This window comes from Neofelis nebulosa, chromosome 8 (genome assembly GCF_028018385.1).
Source record: "Neofelis nebulosa isolate mNeoNeb1 chromosome 8, mNeoNeb1.pri, whole genome shotgun sequence".
Lineage (NCBI taxonomy): Eukaryota > Metazoa > Chordata > Mammalia > Carnivora > Felidae > Neofelis > Neofelis nebulosa.
The window spans coordinates 108,439,393-108,457,657 of record NC_080789.1 but is presented as its reverse complement, the minus strand read 5'-3'; the positions used below and the strand labels follow the sequence as shown (position 1 = coordinate 108,457,657).

Genomic DNA, 18,265 nt, shown 5'->3' with positions numbered 1-18,265 from the left:
ACATATATACATGTATACATTATATATATTATATATACCTCATTATATATTATATATACTATATATAATATAGTATATATATATTATATAATAATATATATACTATATACACCTCGTATATACATATCCTCATTTTATATATATATATATATATATATATATATATATATATATATACACACACACACACACACACATGGCTAAGCTATTAAAAAAACAAATTTCAGAATAGAAGCTATCCTTGTGAAGTAGGTAGAAGCATGCTGGAATCTAGGAGGGGCACATGAAAGGATCCAAACATGTTTGCTGTGTTCTTTTCTTCAAATGAGCTGGCAAATACATAGGCGTTCACTTTATTATTCCTCTTAATTATTTATATGTTTTTTGTTAGTACAAAATGTTTCATAATTAGAACTACTTAAAAGAACTATTTAAAAACACCAACTATCACATTACTCTAAGTAAAATCTTAATAGCGAAACTGTATTAATAGTCTTGCTTTGCTATCATCATGCAATCAATATTAAATAATATTAAATGATAATATTGATATTAAACCTATGTTGATAAAAACAACCACCACGAGTAGCTTAACCTTTTTTTAAAGATAAGAAAACACACAACAGCTCATACCCAGCCACCTTGTTGAATGATGTACTCTGCAGCATAGTCCTCCAGGTACGTCACACCAAACTGCAGCAATGCACTCAGAGGCTCTTGACCACGTCTTGTCAACTCCAAAAGCATTTGTTGTAGCAATATCAGAGGCACCAAAATCTTCAATGAAAAGATGAGAGAGTAAAAAACAAACAGAAATTCTTATAATTCATTTTATATATTGACTACTAGAAAATGATACTTGGATGCATCATTATAGAATCTCATTTTTATCACAATAAAGGAATAAAACATTGACCCCCCTACTAGAATCTCTGTGAATACTGCATGTAGATTTTTATACCATAGGGTGGTGGAAATTATCATTATATGAAAATAACTGGGCTCCTGTGAATGTGTGTTTATGTGAAACATGTATAGGAAATTCACTGAAAGTATTATTTATAATAGCAAAAGACTGAAAACAACCCAACAGGGACTGGTTAAATCAATTTTGGTAAAATATTATATAGTTGTTAAAAAGAATTAGATTATTTACTGCCCAATCACCAAGACTTATTTTCATGAGAAAAGTTATAGGAGAGTGTGTATAATAATGGTACATTTGTGTTTAAAGCGCGCGCGTGCGCGCGCACACACACACACACACACACACACACACACACACGCTTGCATAATCCTATAGTATCTCTGGAAAAATATATAAAAAACTGGTAATAGTGGCAGCCTAAGAAAAGAAGGAAGTAACTGGTGATAGAGTAGGAAAATAGTTTTCAGTACGTATCTCTCTGTACTTATTGCATTTTGTACCATGTTCTTTTATTATCTATTTGAAAATAAAAACTTTCAAAATTATCAGCTATTTTATAAAAAGTCATCAAAAATCTAAGGAGGTATTATTATCATTCCAAATAACCTTATTGCTCAATATTTAAAAACCATCAAATTTATGACAGAGTCGTGCTAGAGCCCCTTGCCTTCCAAAAACAGCTGCACACTGAAAAGAACAAACCATTTTCTTTTTTTTTTTTTTAATTTTTTTTTTAACGTTTATTTATTTTTGAGACAGAGAGAGACAGAGCATGAACAGGGGAGGGTCAGAGAGAGGGAGACACAGAATCTGAAACAGGCTCCAGGCTCTGAGCTGTCAGCACAGAGCCTGACGCGGGGCTCGAACCCACGGACTATGAGATCATGACCTGAGCTGAAGTCGGCCGCTCAACCCACTGAGCCACCCAGGCGCCCAGAACAAACCATTTTCAATTAACCATCTGCATGCAATCCCTTTAGTCTAAAACATCAAGAAGGCTCCACATTCCTGGAAAAGGAATGCAAAAGGAAATGAAACCAATTCCAGTTCCTTATTACGGAATTGCCAAAGTAATAACTGAGGATTAACAAAATATTTCTGCAGAAGAGGACAAACAGAAAAGACAATGAGTTTATAGCCTTACTAATATTCTTTGGCTTTCAAGTAAAACTAGTCCTGAGGGAATCTATTTCAAAGACTGAAAGAAAGAATGCAACAAACATACATCTTCCTTTTTTAATATTGTAAAAGAACTCCAGTCCAAAATATACTTAAAAACTCCTTCTTAACACTAATGGAGGGGTATAGGGCTAATAGGGCTATAAAGAATATATATATTAGGCTTTCTTCACAATTAGAAAACATGTCATACTATTAAAAACAAACAAACAAAAAAACACCCAAAAACCTATTGTTCATCTAGATCCAGTATTTTGTCTTAGCAGAAGCAGTAAGGTACAGCTTGTTGATCAGTCTGACTTAGATCATATCAACTTCAAAGGCCTGCAATGTTCTGTACCTCAAAACATTCTAAATTCCCCTAATAATCTACAAATATGAAATATTTTAAAGTTATTCATATTTAAGCTCTATTATGTCTTAGGGAAATGAGTTGTAAACACTTTATACTTGCTATATAATACTTATTTTTATTTGTTCCAAATTTATCTTTCATATATCAAAAAGTAGATGCCCTAGTTTTACTATGTAATCGTCTAGAGATAAATCTGTAATCCTCTTTCACTACTGTCTTAATTTCAGTCCTTAATCATATTACCTCTCGTTCACTATACTTTTTAGGCTGAAATTTACTAATCTTTTAGTCTGTTCTTCACATGGCCATTCTTCCATTGCTTTAATCATTTAAGTTATTCCTTCCCAGATCTTCTCCAACCCAATTATATCTTTCTTGCAACTCAGTAACCAGAGTGCAGAAATGTTATTTTACAGGACTAACAAATTCTAATTGTAACACTCTTGGTGATACATGCTCTATTTTACCTATTTGACATACTATCTTCAAGGACCTATATGGGGACTTCCAAGCCCACTATCTTTTATGTATAATTTAGATGGTCTTAATATAGTTAAACTCACTTGCCCTGTAATTTTTGTGATCACACACAAAACTTCATGAGTTATTTCTACAACCAATTCCATCAACTTGGCAACGTACTATCGGCAATACTTATCACCTTATACCCAATAGTTGTTTTTGCGTTCCCCCTCCCACAGTACTAAAGAAAGTGTTTAAAAAAAAACCTGGATCCCCAAGCATCCATCCCTAGAAGGTCTCCACTATTCATATCTCTAGGACTCAAAAGCAACCAAATAGTCTTAGTCTTTGAATTCCTCTCTGTAAATCATTTCCTTGCTAAATGATAGTAATCCCCAAAAACATAGAAGTTATTTTTTCCTCTAATAACTTTGGTAAAGAAATGCTAAAGCAATTTTGACCAACAAAAAGGAATACCTCCATTTACTGTCTCCTCATATGTACTATATGGCACCTTCCTCCAATAGGTTAGACTTTGCTAACAACATTATCTTTTTATTAAAGAATATATGAGCTTGCCTGGTGCAGAAATAAAATATACTAGTTTACAGCGTCAAGGGTCTCTTCCAGCAGAATAGATATTTGTGATTATAAAATACATATTTTGATCCATCAATCTACTATTCAGTAACCATGCTATAACTTAACAATTCTAATAAATGTCATATCCCACAATTTTATCTGTATCTAATCAATTGATTAGGTTTGAATGCTTGTCCTATCTATCTCAAAATAAAATTTGAGACTACCAGGCATTATGTATCACACAGTGTAATGCAACAGGAAATAGGGAACACGACCAATGAAGTATTCTTGCCAAAAAGATTAAACCTAAATATGATTAGGCTTCTAGATCTACCTACCAAGGGAAAGGAAATATAGATACAGAAGAACATTAAGTGACACCTCAATGATGTCAATAAAATCCAGAAAGTAGGAAATTTAAGAGAAATAACTTGTAAGTAAAGAAAAACACAAGAGGGAGGATAAGCCTACATATTAAAAGACACTTAAGTCACGTGTTACATGATCACATTTATATGAAATATCCAGAATAGGCAAATTTAAAAAGACAGTAATGTTGCCAGGGGCTGAGAGGAACAGGAAATGGAGAGTGACTACTACTAAGTACTGGGTTTCTTTATGGAAAGATAAAAACGTTCCAGAATCAGATGGTAGAAATGACTGTACAACTCTGTGAATGTACTAAAAAAACCACTGAACTATATACTTTAAAATGGTAAATTTTATGGTATGAATTATATACTATTTTTTTTTTTAAAGTAAAGACAAGAGAATTATCAACCAAATGCAATGCATGGGCCTTGTTTGGATCCCAATTCAAACAAATCATCTTAGAAAAATACCTTTATGAGACAAGTGGAAAATTTTGAATAGTGAATAGATTATGTGATGACAGAATTATTGTTCATATTTTGAGGTAAAATAGTGGTATTATCAGTTGGTTAAAAAAAGGGATATATCATCCTTAAAATACATATTAACATATTTATGAAAAAATGATATTTAGGAGAGGCGTCTAGGAGGCTCAGTCAGTTAAGCATCTGACTCTTGATTTAGGCTCAGGTCATGAGCTCATGTGAGATCAAGCCCCGTGCCAGGCTCTGCACTGACAGCACAGAGCCTGTTTGAGATTCTCTTTCTCCCTCTCTCTTTTCCCCACCCCTGCTCATGCACCCATATGCTCTCTCCTTCTCTCTCAAAATAAATAAATAAAAACTTTTAAAAAATATTTTTAAAAAATGATATCTAGGGTCTACTTCAAAGTAATCTGCAGGGAGAGTGAGAAGAGTACGGGGGAAATAGATGAAACAAGACCAGCCATATGTTGATACTTATTGAAGCTGAGTGATTTTGCGTATGCTTGAAATTTTAATAATAAAGATTTTAAATATTAGTGATTAAATATGCCACTAAAAATTAACCAAGGCAAATATATTTATTTTTATTTTTGCTATTATTTTTCTAAAGTTTATTATACTATGAACAGTACGTACTAACACTATAGCTGGTTCTCTTTTTACAGTTACAATGTTTATTCTATTATTTTTTTTTTAAGATTTTTTTTTTAAGGTTTATTTATTTAACTTTTTTGAGAGAACGCGTGTGTGAGCAGGGGACGGGCAGAGAGAGAGGAGACACAGAATCTGAAGCAGGCTCCAGGCTCTGAGCTGTCAGCACAGAGCCCAATGTGGGGCTCAAACTCACGAACTGTGAGATGACTTGAGCTGAAGTTGGATGCTTAACTGACTGAGTCACCCAAGTGCCCCTAAAGATTTTGTTTTTAAGTAATCTCTACACCCAGTGTGGGGCCCAAACCTATACCCTTGAGGTCAAGAGTCGCACGCTCTACCAACTGAGCCAGCTAGGTGCCCCTACAATGTTTAGTTTAACTTTAAAAAGGATATAAGGAGAGTGAGAAAAATAGAAGGCAATAAGATGTAAAGTGTGGTGTATCTCTGGATGCCATTTACATTCAAGGTCAAAAAATACAGTGATTATGAATGTGCCATAACCAGTTATGGAATTTTACAAGTAACATAATTATAGTTAGCAGTCCAATGGCACACACACTTGAGCATAACTGTATTTCTGGCAGAGTCTATACCCCCAAGAAAAGGTAAAGCTAAGCATTTCAAGGCTTTTTCTCTTTGATGGTTTTTTTTTTTCCTCAGAAGCAGATAAGTACATAGGGAAAAAACAATACCCATGTAGGGGTGGTGGAGAGAAATAAAAGAACCTATAATTTGGAGATAATTACTACATATTATTTAATATTTTGGCACATATTTCAATTATTTTTCTAGGCATACACATACCTACATTTTTTTTAAGTTTATTTATTTATTTTTTAGAGAGACAGAGACAGCGCAAGTCGGAGAGGGGCGGAGAGGGGCGGAGAGGGGCAGAGAGAGGAGACCGAGAATCCCAAGCAGGCCTGGCACTGTCAGCGCTGAGGAACCCAACTGTGAGATCATGGCCTGAGCCAAAACCAAAGGTCGGATGCTTAAATGACTGAGCCACCTAGGCGCCCCATACATACTTACATTTATATATGTACTTTCTTTTCCTAAAGAATCATACTATTACACCACTGAATTTCCAAAGTGTACCAATTTTTCCTTTACTATGCTTCAAATAAATAGAAAAAATAGTTATAATATTGATCTTCAACTTTGCCATTCATGCTTGTATGCACATTAGGCTAGGTATTCCGTTTGAAAGCATGAGCGTATCTAGGCCTTTGAATGGCATATGCCATTTCTGGGAAATGTATCTGTAGGCTAAGCATTGCTTTCTACAAATAAGTACCCCCTTGGTTTAAAAAGAAGAAATGCATATTGAAGTAGTTTCACGATTTGATTTGTTTGCCATTATAGGAAGCAAGCTGGTGCTAAGTATTTTTAAATGATTAAGTAAGCAAGCTTAACAGTAAATCTTCCTTCAGGAATGTGTATTAAAATTATGGAATGGGTGAAAGACTTGGTAGGGGGAAAAAGTGGGTATGACTAAATGGATCTTTATTGCCCTATGATCCATCCTTTCTTTGAAAGTTTCTGAAGAAAAAGTGGAAAGATCATTTTGTTGCATTCCTCCATTCTTGTTTTTAAAAGAACAAGTCTCAAGTCCTATAAATGGCTTGTATTGAACTTTCACATTTGAATTAAAGACTGTTAAACATGAAAAAAAAAAAAACTATTAATACAAGTTTGTGACCAACATTTTTCCTCTTCTTTTGATATAAAGAGTATTCTACCAAGATGCTTTTAGAATCCCTGTACGATAAACTGATATTCAGTTTATCCCTAATGTGGCATGCTCTGTGGACATTTTACTCTCTTCTCTCTGATGGGTGTTTCATTTGAGCTTTCTTTACCTACCAGACAGCCATATTCTTTTCAGCCCTAGAGGACTTAATAGGAGAGTAATAATGGATTCAGCAGAGCAAGTAATGCTCTAACCGGCATGCCTCATTTACATGAGGTATTCAAGCCACAGCCATGGCCTTTGGTCCAGATGAGAGACTAAAATGAAGCAGAGAATGGAAAAATTAGATGGGTGAAGACAAAATAATGAAGTCTGGGGTTTACTCAGATTTTTTTTTTAGGATAACCACAGGATCAAGGGGAGGAGAACATACAAGAATTGATTAACAGTTACTAGTCAAGAATGACAGAAAGATAACATAAAATAGGGGAAGAAGGCTAGTAATATTAGGTAACTAAATATGTGTTATTTGATATACTAAGAAATATATCATAACTAAGCTCATTTTTATTTATATAACAAACAAATCTATTTCAAACATCCAAATAAGAGGGTTTTTTTATTCCAAGAAAGGAAATAAAACAAACTTCTTAAATAAGTTATTTGTAGTTAAATAACATAGTAGAACCCCATCCATAATAGTGACTATTTGAGAACAAGTTCTTAGGTGTTAAATGTAATGTTAATAGTCACTGTTTACTGAGTGTTTACTATGGTGCCAGGCAATGTGCTAAATAAGCATTTAACTATATTATGTCATTTAAATCTAGTAAAATTTATAAGTTATTATTAGGTCCATTTTATGTATATGAAAATTCAGATTTATATGAAAATTCAGGGGTACCTGGCTGGCTCAGTTGGAAGAGCAAGCAACTCTTGATCTCAGGGTTGTAAGTTTCAGCCCCATGTTGGGTATAGAGATTACTTAAATAAATAACAATTTAAAAAAAACAAGAAAATTAAGATTTAGAGAGTTTAATGGACTGTCCAAAGATATGCATCTAGTCTGTGGCAAAGCTGATATTTGAAACAAGTCCAGTTACAAAGACTATGATGATAATTATTACACTATAATGTTTCTAAAGCCTGTATTATAAGGTGAATAAAAATAATACTCATCAATTAGGTAGTAAGGTCACATGATTGGACTCATACTATTAACAATTCTGAGTAGAGGGGCAGGGGTGGGGGGATGGGTTAAATAGGTGATGGGGAGGGGCACCTGGGTGGCTCAGCTGGTTAAGTGTCCAACTTCAGCTTAGGTCATGATCTCGTGGTTCATGAGTTCGAGCCCCACGTTGGGCTCTGTGCATGGAGTCTGGAGCCTGCTTTGAGTTCTGTGTCTCCCTCTCTCTCTCCCCCTCCCCCACTCATGTCTGTCTGTCTCTCTCTCTCTCTCTCTCAAAAATAAACATTAAAAAAAAATTTTTTTAAATAGGTGATGGAGATTAAGGAGTGCAACTGTTGTGATGATATATGGAATATATATGGATATATGGAATTGTTGTCTGAAATAAAAACTTAAATTCAGAGTAGACGTGCCTATTTATAAAAGTAATTCTACTGAATTTTCTTATTCCTAGCACAATATCACTAAGGGCCACACTTCTTCCTGAGCTGAGCCTTCCTATATTGCATCCCCTGAGACTTTCTGCCTTTTCAAGGTGATAAATAGATAATACACTCTGAGATCATAGATAAGCAGTATGGTACAGTGGAAAAAACACTAAAGCTGGGATCAGAAGATCTGAGATCTCAGCTCTAGTGCTGGTTCCAATATTTCCTAACCAAGGAGTCCTGGACAATTCATTTAACTTTTTTCTCTGATTACTCACCTGATCTAACTAAATAAAAAAATAACAAAACAAAAGGTAATAAAGTCCATTCTGCTCTCTGCAGAAGATGGTTGTAATGATCCAATGAGATGTGACATGAGATACCTTGTAAACATAAATGGTATTACTCATTTAAGAGAACCAGAGGAATAAAAAAACAAATAAACAAAAGAGAGAGACAGAAAGAGAGAAAGAGAAAACCAGAAGAAGTGGTCTCCCATGTGAAGCTCTTATTCTTTTCTACTGCAAGACATACACACAGGGTAACAAGTAACCATCTGGAGATAAATGTCATATCCAATATAGAAAAATGAAGAAATGATGAAAAATTGAGAACAGATAGGAAGAGCGGCACACTATGGGACACATATTTTTGGGCCAACCAAAAACTTGTAGCATTAACCAAAAAACCACTTTAATCAAAAACATCCACTTACACAATTGGATTTATGCATTAAATAATGAGCTCTAACAGTTTTCACTTCTATGACGTTAGCAATTTCTCCTGCACTTTATCAACACACTAAAATTTTGTAAGAGAAAAGATAATTTGGTTAATACCTTATTCCAGCCGCTGGCATGAACTGTGGTCTCCAGTGTACATTCCCGATATGCCTGATATGTCACTGGCCTGTAGAGATTTTTTTTTAAAAGTCTGGGTCACAAAGAAGGAAAATTCTAAATTTCCAGATGAATAAATATACAATCACTATTCTGCTGTTGAACTTTTTGCTAAAGTACCCAAGAATATATTCCACATATTGTTTTGTATGAGATGTGGCTTTTAACATTTGGTATGCATTTCTCTTCAATCACTCCCTATAGGCTGAGAGGTACGCTACCAGCTTGGGAAAGCAGTTAACAACACAGCAAGATAAACAATCACACTTTTAAAATAATTGAAACTTATCCAACAGGATTTCCATGTTGCAGATAAACAAACACTTGGGTTATTAAAATAAGATCAAATAGTAACAAAATGATCTCATTAATAAAATTAAAAGCACAAATTTAACTTTTTTAAAAGGCAAAAAATTTAAAACACTTAAAAATTAAAGACACATGTCACTGAAAGACTTCTCCAATTGAGGATATAAGGAGTTGGAATAAACTAGGGCAGTAAATGGAGCTCTATTTTTAACTTGGAGTCTTATGACATAAAATCCTGGAGGGCAGAGATAAGCCTTTCTGATCATTTCCATGTAAGTTCTAGTCATACCAAAATCTCAAATCACTGAAGGATGACAACACTCACTAATTTATTGAGGGTTTTAGGCACTATGTGTAAGACATGGTTGGTTTCATGTACAAATTAACAACAACAAAAATACTTGGTACCAAGTAGCATATGAAAGCATCAATAGCTTGAATATTAGATTTAATAAAATTTACCTCCCCAACTTTTGTGGGCAAAGTATTAACATATATGTAAATCTTGCTTTTATAGGATTTTGAAATCCATTCCAAAGGTATTTCTACTCTGAATCTGGTCTGTGATCTCTTCAGCCTAAGAATATTTAATATTGATGATAGCTACCACTTATTGGTAGCCTACTGTTCAGTTTTATATTTTTATATGTTTGTATTTTATATTACCTATCATCATTTTACACATTAGGAAATTGAAGCTCAGAAAAGCGAAGAGACTATCCCCAATCCACACAGCTAGCAAGCAGCAATGTAGGAATTCACACCCAGCTAGCTCTGGGTCCAAAGGCCACACTATTCATATTTTAATTAGGATTGTGACACATGACACAATAATGTCTAGACACTACATACAGCTAATGACCATTTGAAATGTAGCTAGTGACTGGGGCACCTGGGTGGCTCAGTCGGTTAAGTGTCTGACTTCAGCTCAGGTCATGATCTCACGGTTTGTGCTCCCTCTCTCTCTCTCTCTCTCTCTCTCTCTGCCCCTCCCCCACTTGTGCTCTGTCTCTCTCTGTCTCTCAAAAATAAATAAATGTAAAAAAAAATTTTTTTTAATTTGAAATGTGGCTAGTGATGTATTGAAAATGCAATATGCACACTAGATTTCTAAGACTTAGTAAGGAAAAAAGAATGTAAAATAGCTCATTAATATTTTTATATTGAGTACATGTTAAAACTAATATTTTGAATATATTGGGTTAAATAAAATATATTAAAATCTCAATTTTTAATATGGTTGCTACAAAACTTTAAATTACATATATGTGATTTGCATTGTATCTATTGTACAGAGCTGGTCTGCATACTTCAGAAAATAGTTCTGATGACACAGGTATCATTCTTTTATACAAGTCAATATCAAATTAATTCTGCAGTGATGCTGCAAGTAGGTAAGATGCATGGGTGACCTCTTTAATAAGATGTTATGTACTACCTTCCTGATACTACATTACCATTAAAGTAAGCTTAGAATTTTTTAGAAGCCCTACACTAAAAACCAGGTAGTTATAAAACTTGAACTTGATACTATATAGTCTACCTACCTATATTCTCCCTGAAGCTTTACTCGTGTATATCAGTCCCTTCACTTCCTTTCCTGAGCTGTTTGAGGCTGCTGTGGGTCACAGTAGTCCTTATTGGTAGTTTGTCTATCAGGCTAGAGTATTTTAGCATCCTTCAGAATGAAACATGATTTGAATCATTATATGTACACACATATATGCACATAAAAGATCCATATTAAAATATTCAAAGGAAATTTAATACATAGAAAAGCAAGTAGCTGAAAAATCAGCCCTATCTAATGAGCTATTTGAACAGAGCAAAGAAGAAAAAGGGGCAGGAGGAAACCTTTTCAAAATGCTGGTGCTTGACTCTACGAAGCATTCTGGATTAACTTCCTACTTGTTTGGAGTAGGTGGTATTTTCCACCTTAAATATTATTCTCACCAACCTGTTTAATACTTCTAGTCCATCATCAATTAGCTATTTTTAAGGTATTAGTAACAGAGCTTAACAACTTTCAAGAGTAAATTACTGAAAAAAATTTATTCATAAAGAAGCCAGACTCTGATTGGTACCAGAGGTACCAATTTAAAAAATAATTATGTCAAGGGCGCCTGGCTGGCTCAATCAGTGGAACGTGTAACTCTTTATCTCAGGGTTGTGAGTTAGAGCCCCACATTGGGTGTAGAGATTACTTAAAAATAAAATCTTAAAACAAACAAATAAATAATTATTTCAGTATTCAGGGTTTGGGCGAAAAAAATCACCAAGTATTCACCTAAATGTGTATTTTAAAATATAATCTACTTTGCAGTGAGAAGATATCAGTATTTCCTCTAGATTATGAAAAGGATGCCAAAAAAAAAAAATACTTTACCTATATAACACTGTTCTTCAGAGTGTTTATAATATCCCAGTAAAGTTGAAATTAATAGGTGGGGAAATTTAGACGTAGAAAGAAATGGTTTTCTTAAAGCCACTAATAGTTTATATCCAAGCTAGAAATGCAATGTTTTCCCTTCTACTACTCAGTTATTTTACTCCACGTCCCAAAAGCTTCTAAAAATTTTTTTGTTTTTGGCAAAACAGTAGGTTTCTTCAAATCTTACATTAACCCTTGATATATAAAATACATGAAAAGATAGCTATTCTGGTTTAAGAAGCAGGAGAAGGCCTAACAAGTTCCACCCACTCACCCCATCCCTTACCTTCTCAGGGCCCCTAAAGGCTCCACAGAACACTCTAAAAGCTACTGCTGTCCATCCAAATTTCCTATCTATTTTCTGACACCCATAATCTTCTCTTCACATTTATATAAAATTAAGAAAATCCAAACATGATTTTCATTTCAGTGTCCTACACGTAATTTGGATTTTTACATTTGCTCATGTCACCAGAATATGCAGAAACAAACTGAATTTTCCTTAAATGCAAAGTGCTTCCTTCTAATAAACAGTAACACACAAAGTTTGCCTACGTGAAAGTAAGGAATTACCTTATAACAGTAATTTAGCATCTGAATTTTGACCCTTTTAGTGAAGAAACCAGTCTTCATCCTGTTTTAGATATCATTCTTCACTAAAACAAATTTTTTCTAATTCATACCAATTCCTTAATGATTCTCAGCAAGAATTAGAGGAAAAGAAATTTTGAGATTTACAATAAATGACTTGGTTCTATTTTAATATACTTTCACTAGGAGCTTCTTGCCTTTAGCTTTAATGATCAAAACCATAGTAGAGAAGTTCCCACTATAAAAACGTGGCAGTAGTTCCATGGACAAGCCCAAAGTTTAGCCACATTTGGGATACCTAAAATACTGATATGATGCTAACCCCATATTACAATGCATAAAGCCCTAACCCTTACATTTATGTTGGCCACTAGACAGAATGGTAGTAAAAAGTGGTCAGGACAAGTGAAATAGCTTATATTTATATTTACAAAGCAGTTAAAGCATTTGTTGAAACCTGACAGGTCAACAAGTAAACACAAATGATCAATCAACTGTTCCATGCTGGAACAGTTAAATTACCACTTTGATGTAAAAGTTGTCACTTAAAACACAGAGATGCTTTAGGAAAGCAAAAGAAAGAAAAAGTGAAGAAAAGTAGAAGAAGGGACACTGTTCATCTAAAACAAAGCCTTAACTAATCCAGTGCTGCCTGAGAGATCCAGAGACTACTTAGAGAACCACCTTCCCCCTCAGCAAGAGTAACTCACTGGCTGAGGAGCATCTGCAATGCCTTTTGTAGAGGCTCTTTCAGTTCCTGCGATACTTTTTCTCCAAGATGAGCCAAGCAGTCTTCCACTGAGCTTTCTGGGTTAGCAGGGCTGAACACGGGAGAAGTATGACGGTCAAAGCCTGTGCTGGTAAAGGCTGAAGACAGGGTAAAAGAAAAATCAATTTTAATACATAATATCAAAAGTTGTGCTACAGGGCGGGTACCTGGGTGGCTCAGTCAGTTAAACATCCAACTCTTGATCTCAGCTCAGGTCACGATCTCACAGTTCGTGACATCAAGCCCTGAGTCAGGCTCTGCGCTGACAGCACGGAGCCTGCTTGGGATTTTCTCTCTCCCTCTCTCCCCCTTCTCTGTTTGCTTGTTCGCTCGCTCATGCTCTCTCTCTCAAGATAAATAAACATTTTAAAAAAATTTTAAAGGAAAGATTTTTATGGAAAATCTTAGTTTTAGGAGAACAAAAAGACTAAACGGACATGCTAAAATACACAAGCCAATTTAGTATGTTACTACATACCAATTTCAAGTAAGAATGATAAATGAAAGGCAACTCCTAGCTCTATCATCCCACTTTGTATGGTTTTTTTTTTAATGTTTCTTTATTTTTGAGAGACAGAGGGAGACAGAGCATGAGTGGGGAAGGGGCAGAGAGAGAGAGAGAGAGAGAGAGAGAGAGAGAGGGAGACACAGAAACTGAAGGAGGCTCCAGGCTCTGAGCTATGAACATAGACCCTGATGTGGGGCTCAAACTCACAAGCTGTGAGATCATGACCTGAGCTGAAGTCAGATGCTTACCCAACTGAGCCACCCAGGTGCCCCTCACCTTATATGTTGTTTTTAAGATTTTGTTTTTACCTTTATAAATGTGGCACCTATTTTTTTTTTAAGTTTATTTATTTTGAGAGAGAGAGAGGGCACATGGGGATGGGGGTGGTGGGCAGAGAGAAGGAGAGAGAGAATCTCAAGCCCCTGATGTGGGGCTCCAGAGGCCAATGTGGGGCTCCAACTCACAAACCATGACATCATGACCTGAGCTGAAAAGTCAGTCACCCAGCCAACTGAACTACCCTGGCGCCCCAAAATGTGGCACTTCTTAAATCAGACTCTAATCAGCTTACTCTACCTTATAGGATGAGTCAATTACTTTCATCCCTTTTTTTATTTTTTATTATTATTTTTAATGTTTATTTATTTTTGAGAGAGAGCAAGAGCACAAGGGAGGTACAGAGAGAGAGGGGGAGACAGAGGATCCAAAGCAGGCTCTGCACTGACAGGAGAGAGCCCAATCTGGGGCTCAAACTCATGAACCATGAGATCATGCCTTGAGCTGAAATCAAAAGCTTAACCTACTGTACTACCTGGTGCTCTTCATTCCTTTTTTTCAAAGTTTTTTATTTTAATTCCAATAGAGTTAACATACAGAGTTATACTAGTTTCAGGTATACAATACAGTGATTCAACAATTCTAGAACTTTCATTCCCTTTTGGGTTTTTTTGGTGTTTTTTGTTTTTTTTTTTTTTTTGAGAGAAAGAGATAGCACGTGCGCACGCGAGCAAGAGAGGGGCAGAGGAAGAGAGAAAAAGAGAGAGAAAATCTTAAGCAGGCTCCACTGAACCACCAGGCGGCCTTCATTTCCTTGTTAAAATGAACTTTCAAACTCAATATTCCTGCATGTGGATAAATTTTAAAACTATGCAAGTGATACAAGTACAGGAGTTGCACATAAAAGAAGCAATCACAGCTTCTCTCTCCTCAGCTCAAATTACTAGCTTCTTGTCGGTTTCCATGTTATACTGCCATACTCTAATAACTAGAGGAAGAACAAGCAGAATTATTGTTGCTCCAAGGTACAAATGGGATACAGAGCAGAAAATCCCAGGAAAGCAAGCAGCTAGCACCCATTCCCAAAAGTTACTAATAACCTCCATAATGTATTCACTGCGTTAATCTAAGGCTTGCACCCAGAAGGTGGCAAATTTTACTAAACTACATACTTCTTTATAAAGTACTTGCCTTCATGGAAGATGTAAATGGCTGCAAAGTTCCCAATAATTCTGGCGTGTGAGCAAACTTGAGAGCATCCATTTTAATAATTGGTCTAGGATAATATGGGGCTTCAGTAAGTGAATGCATGTAACTTTGTTGTTTTTTTCCTTTCTGCCTTCTGCCTATTTTACCATGCATAAGCACTTGTTATCAGAAGTGGACAAAGGCTTAACATTGTTTTGGAACTTTAACCATTCAAAAATGTTGGTAAAGGAAAATAAAAAGACTAAAATTAAGTTTCTGGAATATTTGGGGGTGCCTGAGTGGCTCAGTCGGTTAAGCGTCTTTTTGGCTTAGGTCCTGGTCTTGTGGCTCCTGGATTCAAGCTCTGTATCGGGCTGTGCTGACAGCACTGGGCCTGCTTGGGATTCTCTCTCTCCTCTCTCTCCTTTCTCCTCTCTTCACCCCTACCCTGCTTGTGCTCTTTCTCTCTCAAAATAAATAAACTTTAAAAATTAAAAAAAAAAAAGTTTCTGGAATATTTGAATTTCTATTCATATTCTTTCTCTAACAGAGAACTAGTTCATAAATTTATCTTTCAACTAACAGGGAACAAATTTATAAACGTGATTTATAATAATTTTTCTTGTTAAAAATTACTGGACAATATACATCCACATAAAAACTTGTCCAAGAATACTCACAGCAGCATTATACATAATATATAAAAGTAGAAACAACCTAAATGTCCATCAACTGATGAATGGATAAACAAAATGTGGTATATTCACACACTGTAAAATGGAATGAAGTACTGTTACATGCTACTACATGGATAAGCCTTGAAAACACTATGCCAAGTGAAAGAAGCCAGCCACAAAAGACTACATAGTATATGATTCCATTTATGTGTATATCCATAATAGGCAAACAAATATACAGACAGAAAGCAAATCAGTGCTTGCCATGGGCAGGGATGAGGGCAAGGACTGGTGACAGCAGAAATGGGAAGTGACCATTAATAGGTACAGTGTTTCTTTTTGGGATGTGAAAAATGTTCTATTTTGATTGTGGTAATGATTATATAATTCTATGAATATATTAAAACCCACTGAACTGTACATTTTTTTTAAGAGTAAAAAAATAATTTTCTTTAATGTTTATTTTTGAAGGAGAGAGAGACAGAGAGCAAGCAGGTGAGGGGCAGAGAGTACGGGAGACACAGAATCCGAAGCAGGCTCCAAGCTCCACGCTGTCAGCACTGAGCCCGACATGGGGCTTGAACTCACAAACCGTGAGATCATGACCTGAGCCGAAGTCAGACACTCAACAAACTGAGCCACCCAGGTGTCCCCATCTTATTTTATTTTTTAAAGATTTTATTTTTAAGTAATCTTTATATCTGACATGGGGTTCGAACCCACAACTCCAAGATCAAGAATCGCACACTCCACCGACTGAGCCAGCCAGGCACTCCTGAACTGTACATTTTAAGTGGGTACCTTTAAATATATCCATACCAAAAGTACTGCCTACAAGCTATTATCATGCAGTAAAAGGAAAAGAAGGTCTTAGTCTGTGGTACAGAATGGAGACAGAGGGGAAGAGCTCTGAAAGAGAAAATTGGACCAGATCTTTACAATTTACTAATTTTAACATTTAAATATATGGGTAAACTTAATATAAAACTGTACCAAAAAATCACTGGGCAAGATATTCAATGCAATTAATTATGGAAAGCAAATTAAGAAAAAACCCAAATGTTCCCTCAATTATAAGGAAATGATTAGCTAAATATTCATTCAATGTATGGAATTTCATGCAGTTAGTAGAATAACTGGTGTTTTAAGTATTTTATTTTATTATTATTATTTTTTCAATGTTTTTATTTATTTTTGAGACAGAGAGAGACAGAGCATGAGCAAGGGAGGGGCAGAAAGAGAGGGAGACACAGAATCCGAAGCAGGCTCCAGGCTCTGAGCTGTCAGCACAGAGCCTGATGCGGGGCTCGAACTCACAGACTGTGAGATCATGACCTGAGCTGAAGTCAGATGCTCAACCAACTGAGCCACCCAGGCGCCCCTATTATTTTATTTTTTAAGTAAGCTCTACACCCAACATGGGGCTTGAACTCACAACCCTGAGATCAAGAGTCAAATGCTCTAGGGGCACCTCGGTGGTTCAGTTGGTTAAGCGTCCAACTTTGGCCCAGGTCATGATCTCATGGTTCGTGAGTTCGAGCCCCGCATTGGGCTCTGTGCTGACAGCTCAAACCTGGAGCCTGCTTCAGATTCTGTATCTCCCTCTCTCTGCCCCTCCCCAGCTCACACTGGCTCTGTCTATCAAAAATAAATTTAAAAACTTAAAAAAAAAACTTAAGAAAAAAAAAGAGTCAAATGCTCTACCAAGCCAGCCAGGTAACCAGAATAACTATTTTTAAAGTTTATGGTATAATATTAAGTACAAGATATGTGGCTACAAAATTATATGCATATTACTATTACAACTATCTATAGCATACATACATGCAAACATAGAAGCAACTTACATTTTCCCCTTTAATGTTGTTATTAACTATAAAAATACCAAATACAAATCAAACTACATTAAATGACTGTTTACTCTATTAGTTAACAACAGAAAAGGCTGTCAGGTATGGTTTGGAAGCATTTATAAACCTATCCTCCAGGAAAGAAAAAGGATACCTTCTAGTTTCACCCTTATAATTCTATTCCAATGCAATTCTGTACTGTTTAGAATGTTCTACTGTAAAATATCAAACCAACAGTAAACCACACCAAACTGAGTCTACTAATTAACTAGGAAAATAAGAATAAACAGACCTTCAGAAATTTCCTTGTCCAGGGATTCTAGCTCTTCTTCAATTTCAGTTTTAATTTTTAATAAAACTTCTTGATCCAGAGATTGTGAAGCTACGAGAGAGAGAGAGAGAGAGAGAGAGAGAGAAAGAGAAAGAGAGAGAGAGAG

The 18,265-nt window shown here is 35.5% G+C and overlaps 1 protein-coding gene across 16 annotated transcripts in view; it reads right to left on the bottom strand.

Annotated features, from left to right (window-relative positions):
• Positions 1–18,265, bottom strand: part of BCL2L13 (BCL2 like 13) — an 88,883-nt gene that overhangs the window by 35,750 nt on the left and 34,868 nt on the right. For 3 of the 16 annotated variants that reach the window (XM_058744253.1, XM_058744257.1, XM_058744254.1), the window contains exons 3-6: positions 18,121–18,210; positions 13,271–13,427; positions 9,170–9,263; positions 634–777 (exon numbers count right to left, since the gene is read on the bottom strand). In XM_058744253.1, the coding sequence (XP_058600236.1) occupies positions 634–777; positions 9,170–9,263; positions 13,271–13,427; positions 18,121–18,210 (485 nt within the window). Of the gene's footprint in view, positions 1–633; positions 778–7,617; positions 7,639–9,169; positions 9,264–11,085; positions 11,105–13,270; positions 13,428–18,120; positions 18,211–18,265 lie in introns of those variants that run through there. The other 13 variants (XM_058744266.1, XM_058744268.1, XM_058744267.1 and 10 more) reach the window with 9 other exon arrangements.